The sequence below is a fragment of the Mobula birostris genome, chromosome 4 (genome assembly GCF_030028105.1).
Source record: "Mobula birostris isolate sMobBir1 chromosome 4, sMobBir1.hap1, whole genome shotgun sequence".
Taxonomy (NCBI): Eukaryota; Metazoa; Chordata; class Chondrichthyes; order Myliobatiformes; family Myliobatidae; genus Mobula; species Mobula birostris.
The window spans coordinates 27,221,271-27,230,016 of NC_092373.1; the positions used below are offsets into that span (position 1 = coordinate 27,221,271).

Consider the following 8,746-nt stretch of genomic DNA (forward strand, 5'->3'; position numbering starts at 1 on the left):
AGGTTGAGTCGGTGGTGAGAAAGGATCAGCCATGATTGAATGGCAGAGCAAACGATGGGCCAAATGGCCTGACTCTGCTCCTATTTTATGGTCTTGTTGGAGATGGTCATTGCCTGGCACCTGCGTGTCTCAAATGTTACTTTCCTCTTGTCAGCCCAAGCCTGGATATTATCCAGGTCCTGTTGCATTTGTTTATAAACTGCAATGTCTACCAATGAAGTCTTATTTATGATAAATGTAATTGATCACATCTAGATGTTCAGGTAGTCACATTGGACCAGTAGTGATACATTGGATAGTAATGCAGTGAAGTACTGAATCTCCATCTGAAAGACTTAAGTTTGGTTGGGTTGAGTTGTTCTCCAATCTTGGCAATTTATTTGCAAACGTTGTATCACCATACGAGGAGACATTATCAGTGTGCTGTTAAATGCGGTGTGTCTTCCGAATGTTTGGCCTTTATATACCAATAAAATTCTATGTTCCCGGAGCAGTCGGGCTGTCATTTCTGAGATATTTTGAATTTATGGAAGGACAACAGGTTTTGTAACGTCTTGGTTGGTGCATTGTCAACGTCGTAGGTATCTTCATATGAAGTTATGTGGTCGACAACATACCAGCTAAGAATCGACCAAACATGTTGTCCTTCCATACATTCGAAATATCTTGGAAGCGATAGCCCGATCTGTCAAAGAACATAGAATTTTGGTCGTGCATAAGTAAACAGCAACATTGAAGAGGGTGCTTTGTGGACCAAAGCAATGAACCAAGCTATTGGACAAGACTATTGTAGTCTACAAAACCCAATGTGGGGGTTGCAGCAAATAGCATCGGCCAGACTGGGAGAAAACTATTCACAAGCATCCATGAACATCAACTGGATGTCAAGCACCATGTCTAACTCTCCATGGTCTCTACCCATGAAGATCAAGAGAGGCACAAATTTTGACTGGGCATCAGTGAAAGTCATGGTTCAAGCAAATACGCGGCATGTGAGAGAATTCGTAGAAATATAGTTTCCCGCGAACAATTCTGTAAACAGACGTGTAGACCTTGAATCTACTTATGAGCCAATGTGGGCAAAGTTCTAGACCACAGCATGGAAAGTTCGCCACACAACCAATCAGTGACGAGATCTTCTCCATACAGCACAATTGAGTTTTTGAAATTACGTCCAGTCAGCTGATATAAGGGCCAAGCATTTGGAGGACACACCACAGTTAACAGCGCACTGATGATGTCCCCTTATATGATGAGGAAACATTTGCAAGTAAATTGCCAAGATTGGGGAACAACTCAACCCAACCACTGACCACCTGGGCTACACATTTTCCAAATCATTTCCAGACTCAAGTTTGAATATGTGCAGTATTCCAAAATGCACTAGTTTTGCAAATTCCTATCACCATAACTATCCGAGAAGAGTTAGATTATTCTAGTGAATTAAGATTATTCCTGTATAATTTACCTGTAGCTCTAGGAAAAATGAGAACCTTGGCAAATTCAAAACCCCAGATTACTTTGTTTTCAGTCATATTTCAACACATAAATTTTCTTTAGCCTTTATTTACCAATTACTGTAATTGACACCATACATATGCAGTGGAACAAAATGTATTTCAGAACAGGACCACTTCTATTAAGTGCTGCTTTCATTGACTCACAGCAATTTGACAGGTACTTTTGGAGAATGTATCATTTAATTTTTTTCATCTGCAACTAGATTTGTGGTTTTTTATGTTTCCATTTCTCCACAGAGTTATGCCAGATGTTTATATACAATGCATGTCTTTTTCCATTGGTGGTGCTGATCAGGAGCTAATGTCTGTATGTAAATTTCCCTAGCATGAGAGAGAAGCAAATTCTAATTTCTAATTAATGAGTAATCTGCAGAGCGTGTAATCGCAGAAAGATAAGGATAGATTTTCCCTTTCACAGAATCATACAAACACCTGACTTAGCCTCATCAGTGCCATTTTCCAACACTCCTGCCTTTGATGGTTTCCGAGTGGGATCGCTGAGTTCTTCATAAAGGCCACATTCAATCATTTCTTCTTGCCAAGGAATGGCGACAGCCCCTGTGGCAAATTTCTTGTAAAACTGCTTATCCTTGTCAATAATGTCAATACCTTTGACTTCAGAGAAATCAGCAATGTCTCCAAGATCCTTACAGTACACCGTGCTGGGGTCTGGCACAAAAGGTGGTTTGAGAAGTCCTGCTTCTAAACGTTGGAAGTTAATAGATTTGAAGAAAGGGTGTTTTCTAAGGTCATCATTTTCTCCTCTAAAGTGAAAAAAGTGTATGATATCAAGTTAATCTAAATTTTGAGTTGGTGTTCTTAAATTTACTCTCAGATTTCAAAGAGGAATTAAAGAGAATTAATATCACTTCACGATCTACTTCTATCAATAAGCAGTCATTTCTTTTACCTCTATGAAGGAAGATATTATTGATTCGACAGTGTAACAGAAATGTCATAATCCCACAATAAGATTTAAAAAAAAATCTTCAAACCAATCATTTAGTCAATCAACTTAACCAATCAACCAATCAGTTTAAATTGCAAATAAAAACATTTACAGTATGAAACATGTAAAGCATAGTTGGGTGCAGTAAGTGTGATGTCATCATGCCCAATTTACAAGACAAATTAATTACTTTTAAATACTGTATTAAAAGAATGTTATTTGAAAAAAATTACAAAAGCTATTGTCTCTGTCTTGAACTATGTAACAGTCCCTTTGGAGGAAAACAATTAAGTATTTTATTTAGTAATTCACCAATGAATCTATCCTGTCAAAGTAATTCTATCTGGTTTGAAAAGCAATAAAGGTTTGAATTGTGAGAACAAAGACCATTTAATTTTAAATGATCAAATCCCTGTGTTTAAATTTTGCACAATGCCATGTGCTGTAAAATGGGCACAATGACAGAATTAGGAGAAGAATACCATACTACCTTGTGAAAATGAATGGCTATTTCAGAGAGGAGTTGAGAGTTAACTCCATTGCTATGGGATGTGAAGTAATACATAATTCAACCTGCATGAAGATTTCCTTCTCTGAAAATGATGTAATTTTACAACAGATCAGTAGTTTCATGCTTAGAATTACTTGTACCTCCTATTAAATTTCACATCACTTAACTAAATGAAATTAAATTCCCCAAATGCGATATTGAACTCCTATCTTTAACCTGGGTTTCTGGGTGAGTCGCCCAGAAGTTTATCCACTGTCTGTCCATTCCTGACCCAAGCACCAAATCTGAAGATGGGAAAGGCAAAAGTTTCCAAATCCTCCTTGCAAACACCTGGAGATAAGTCGAAATTTGGAGAGACTAGTGAAAAAACTTATTACATCCTCACACCTCATGACTAACAGAACAAACTTTTTCTCACCTCAGTTCAAGTTCAAGTTTAATTTTCATGAATATAGCCAAACAAAACAGCGTAACTCCGGGGCCAAAGTGCAAAACACAGTGCCAACACTCATACACGGCACAAGGCACACATAGCATGTATAAAATATATAGTCCAAGTCTCTGAGACAGTGGATGTTGCAGCAGTCTGCTGTCAAACACAATACAGCTTGTCTTCTGTGCAATCATTGTGTATGTCCTCAGAATCAGGTTTAATATCATGTCATGAAATTTATTGGATATAAACAGGATATACCCACGATATACTAGGATATCCTGGGTATATCCTGGAAAGTTCCTCGGAATATCCTGTGTTGGAAACCCCTGTTTACTTTTAATAATACTTCTTATAAGATTTGTACTTTTTAACAAACTCGTGTGTTTTTCATACTCACTGGCAGAAAGTGGTATAGAGAAACAAAACCTACAACACAATACAGGCCCTTCGGCCCACAAAGTTGTGCCGAACATGTCCCTACCTTAGAAATTACTAGGCTTACTCATAGCCCTCTATTTTTCTAATCTCCATGTACCTATCCAAAAGTCTCTTAAAAGACCCTATCATATCCGCCTCCACCACTGTTGCTGGCAGCCCATTCCACGCACTCAGCACTTTCTGAGTAAAAAACTTACCCCTGATATCTCCTCTGTACCTACTCCCCAGCACCTTAAACCTGTGTCTTGTTGTGTATAGCAGCTAAATTAATGGTTTATCACCGTTCTCACTTTTCAATGTCTAAGTATTGGCACATTACCCATGTAATGTGGACCAGTAGGAAACAATGGTGGAGAGGTAGTAATAAGGGACAAGGAAATGGTGGATGAACTGGTAAGTATTTTCATCAGTCTTCACTGTGGAGGACTCTAGCAATATGGTGGAAGTTCCAGATGTTAGGGGTCATGAAGTGTGTGAAGTTACCATTCCTAAAGAGAAAGTTCTTGGGAAACTGAAAGGTCTGAAGGTAGATAAGTTACCTGGATCAGATGGTGTACCACTAGGGTTCTGATAGAGGTAGCTGCTGAGATTGTGGAGGCATTAGTAATTATTTTTCAAGAATCACTAGATCCTGGAATGGTTCTGGAAGACTGGAAAATACCAAATGTCATTCCACTCTTCAAGAAGGGAGAGAGGCAGAAGAAAGGAAATTATAGGCCTCAGTGGTTAGGAAGATGTTGGAGTCAATCGTTAAGGATGTGGTTTTGGAGTACTTGGAGGCACTTGATAAAATAGGCTATAGTCAGCATGGTTTCCTCAAGGAAAATCTTGCCTGACAAATCGTTTTGGTAGGGTCACCCATGGCGGTAAGGTCGAGAGTGAGGTCCCTGACAAAGGACAATCCAACCAAGATGTCAACGGTAGAACAGATGGACGAAGTTACTACAAACTCAACGGCTGTGAAGGCGGATGAAGGCTGCAACAAATCCATCAGCTCCAATCGCCGTCGTTTCCATGCCATTGGAATCATTTGTTTGATGTGTGAAGTATCGTGTGCTTCTTGGAGTGCACCATCAAATACGCATCAAACAAATACACGTGCAGGCGTCTTCACTCTGTGGGCCACTTCGTCAGAACGAAGACCATCATCTTTGACCTCGAGGGATAGCCACGACGACGAAAAAACAGCAATACCAGACTTCAAGGTGTTTTCCATTTCTGCTGGTTCTTTAACCCGTCACGGGGTACGTGACAACATAAAGTGAATGTTGACTTCAGCAACCAAACTTCAGATCTGAATATACATTGAAAATCAAGTCTATAATATAACTCCGAAAAATGGGTTCCTAAGCACCTTGAACCAAGTTAATTGGAAGTCAAGCAACACACATAGAAGTTGCTGGCGAACGTAGCAGGCCAGGCAGTATCTCTAGGAAGAGGTACGGTCGACGTTTCGGGCCGAGACCCTTCGTCAGGACTAACTGAAAGAAGAGCTAGTAAGAGATTTGAAAGTGGGAGGGGGAGGGGGAGATCCGAAATGATAGGAGAAGACAGGAGGGGGAGGGATGGAGCCAAGAGTTGGACAGTTGATTGGCAAAAGGGATATGAGAGGATCATGGGACAGGAGGCCTAGGGAGAAAGATGGGGGAGGGGGAGCCCAGAGGATGGGCAAGGGGTATAGTCAGAGGGACAGAGGGAGAAAAAGGAGAGAGAGTAAAAGAACGTGTGTATATAAATAAATAACAGATGGGGTATGAAGGGGAGGTGGGGCATTAGCGGAAGTTAGATAAGTCAATGTTCATGCCATCAGGTTGGAGGCTACCCAGATGCAATATAAGGTGTTGTTCCTCCAACCTGAGTGTGGCTTCATCTTTACAGTAGAGGAGGCCGTGGATAGACATATCAGAATGGGAATGGGATGTGGAATTAAAATGTGTGGCCACTGGGAGATCATGCTTTCTCTGGCGGACAGAGCGTAGGTGTTCAGCGAAATGATCTCCCAGTCTGTGTCAAGTCTCGCCAGTATATAGAAGGCCACATCGGGAGCAGCAGACGCAGTATATCACACCAGTTGACTCACAGCTGAGTCTGTTGTATGGGTGTGAAGGAGGGAGATGTGAAAGTGGTGTGCGTTTCAAAGGTAGCATTGTAAATATGGATTTGTTTGAATTGTCCTGATTTTTTATGATCTTGAGAACAAAATGTTGTGTAGTACTGGGCCAGGACAGAAGTCTTGCTTCAAAAGAGTCCCCTCCTGCTACCTCTCCCCCTCCCCTTCCCCTCTCTTCCTCTCCTCTCCCTGACCCCTCTCCCACTCTCCCTGTCCCCTCTCCCACTCTCCCCTCTCCCCCTCTCCCCTTCTCCCCTCTCCCCATCTCCCCTCTCCCCCTCTCCCTCTCCCCCTCTCCCCTTCTCCCCTCCCCTCTTCCTCCCCTCCCTCCTCCCACTCTCCCCCTCCCCCTCTCCTACCCCTCCCCTTCCACTCCTCCCCTTCCCCTCCTCCCCCTTCTCCCCTCCCTTTCTCCCCTCCCCTTCTCCCCTCCCCTACTCCCCTCCCCTACTCCTCTCCCCCTTCTCCCCTCCACTTCTCCCCTCCCCTTCTCCCCTCCCCTTCTCCCCTCCCCTTCTCCTCTCCTTCTCCCTCCTCCCCTTCTCCCTCCTCCCCTTCTCCCTCCTCCCCTTCTCCCTCCTCCCCTTCTCCCTCCTCCCCTTCTCCCTCCTCCCCTTCTCCCTCCTCCCCTTCTCCCTCCTCCCCTTCTCCCTCCTCCCCTTCTCCCTCCTCCCCTTCCCCTCCTCCCTTCCCCATCTCCCCTTCCCCTTCTCCCCTTCCCCTTCTCCCCTTCCCCTTCTCCCCTTCCCCTTCTCCCCTTCTCCCCTTCCCCTTCCCCTTCTCCCCTTCCCCTTCTCCTTCTCCCCTTCTCCCCTTCCCCTTCTCACCTTCCCCTTCTCCCCTTCCCCTCTCTCCCTCCTCCCCCTCCTCCCCTTCTCCCCTTCCCCTTCTCCCCTTCCCCTTCTCCCCTTCCCCTTCTCTCCATCCCCTTCTCCCCTTCCCCTTCTCCCCATCCCATTTTCCCCTTTCCCATCTCCCCTTTCCCTTCACCCCTTCCCCTTCTCCCCTTCCCCTTCTCCCCTTCCCCTTCTCCCCTTCTCGCCTTCCCCTTCTCCTTCCTCCCCTTCTCCCCTTCTCCTCCCTCCTCCCCTTCCCCTTCTCCCTCCTCCTTCTCCCTCCTCCCCTTCCCCTCCTCCCCTTCTCCCTCCTCCCTTCTCCCTCCTCCCCTTCTCCCTCCTCCCCTTCTCCCTCCTCCCCTTCTCCCTCCTCCCCTTCTCCCTCCTCCCTTCTCCCCCCCCTTCTCCCTCCCCCCCTTCTCCCTCCCCCCCTTCTCCCTCCCCCCCTTCTCCCTCCCCCCTTCTCCCTCCCCCCTTCTCCCTCCCCCTTCTCCCTCCTCCCCTTCCCCTCCTCTCCTTCCCCTCCTCCCCTTCACCTCCTACCCCCTTCTCCCCTCCCCTTCTTCCCTCCCCTTCTCCCCTCCCCTTCTCCCCTCCCCTCCCCTTCTCCCCTCCCCTTCTCCTTCTCCCCTTCCCTTTCCCCTTCCCCTTCTTCTCTTCTCCCTTCTCCCCTTCCCCTTCTCCTTCCCCTTCTCCTTCCCCTTCTCCTTCCCCTTCTCCCCTTCCCCTTCTCCCCTTCCCCTTCTCCCCTTCTCCCTCCTCCCCCTTCTCCCCTTCTCCTTCTCCCCTCTCCCTCCTCCCATTCTCCCTCCTCCCCTTCCCCTTCTCCCTTCTTTCCCTTCTCCCTTTCCCCTTCACCTTCTTCTCTTCTCCCTTCTCCCTTCCCTTTCTCCCTTCTCCCTTCCCTTTCTCCCTTCTCCCTTCCCTTTCCCCCTTCTCCCTTCTCCCTTCCTTTCTCCCTTCTCCCTTCCCTTTCCCCCTTTCTCCCTTTCCCACTTCCCCTTCTCCCTCCTCCCCTTCCCCTTGTCCCTCCTCCCCTTCCCCTTCTCCCTCCTCCCCTTCTCCCCGTCCGCTCCTCCCCTTCCCCTTCTCCCTCCTTCGATTCCCCTTCTCCCTCATTCTATTCCCCTTCTCCCCTTCCTTTTCTCCCCTTCTCCCTTCTCCCCTTCGCCCCGTCCCCTCCTCCCCTTCCCCTTCTCCCTCCTTCTATTCCCTTTCTCCCTCCTCCCCTTCCCTTTCTCCCCTTCTCCTTTCACCCATTCTCCCCTTCCCCTTCCCCCTTCTCCCCTTCTCCTTTCCCTTCTCCTCTTCTCCTTCCACTTTCCCCCTTATCTCCTTCGCCTTATCCCCTCCCCATCCCCTACTCCCTTCTCCCCTTCCCCTTCTCCCCTTCCCCTTCTCCCCTTCCCCTTCCCCCTTCCCCCTTCCCCTTCCCCTTCCTCCCATTCTCCCCTTCTCCTTCTCACTCCTCCCCTTCTCCCCTTCCCCTTCTCCCTCCTCCCCTTCCCTTTCTCCCCCTTCTCCCCTTCTCCCCTTCTCCCCTTCTCCCCTTCCCCTTCTCCCCTTCTCCCCTTCTCCCCTTCTCCCCTTCCCCTTCTCCCCTTCCCCTTCTCCTTCCTCCCCTTCTCCCCTTCTCCTTCTCCCTCCTCCCCTTCCCCTTCTCCCTCCTCCCCTTCCCCTTCTCCCCTTTCCCTTCTCCCCTTTCCTTCTCCCCTTCCCTTCCCCTTCTCCCCTTCCCCTTCTCCCCTTCCCCTTCTCCCCTTTCTCTTCTCCCCTTTCCCTTCTCCCCTTTCCCTTCTCCCCTTTCCCTTCTCCCCTTCCCCTTCCCCTTCTCCCCTTCCCCTTCTCCCTTTCCCTTCTCTCCCCTTTCCCTTCTCCCCTTTCCCTTCTCCCCTTTCCCTTCTCCCCTTCCCCTTCCCCTTCCCCTTCCCCTTCCCTTCCTCTCT

General features: G+C 47.3%; 1 protein-coding gene across 1 annotated transcript in view; it reads right to left on the reverse strand.

Moving 5' to 3' along the window:
* Positions 1–1,932: 1,932 nt before the first annotated feature.
* Positions 1,933–8,746, reverse strand: part of LOC140196224 (rhodopsin kinase grk7-a-like) — a 34,710-nt gene continuing 27,896 nt past the window's right edge. The window contains 1 exon segment of the mRNA XM_072255037.1: positions 1,933–2,284. Within this exon segment, the coding sequence (XP_072111138.1) occupies positions 1,933–2,284 (352 nt within the window).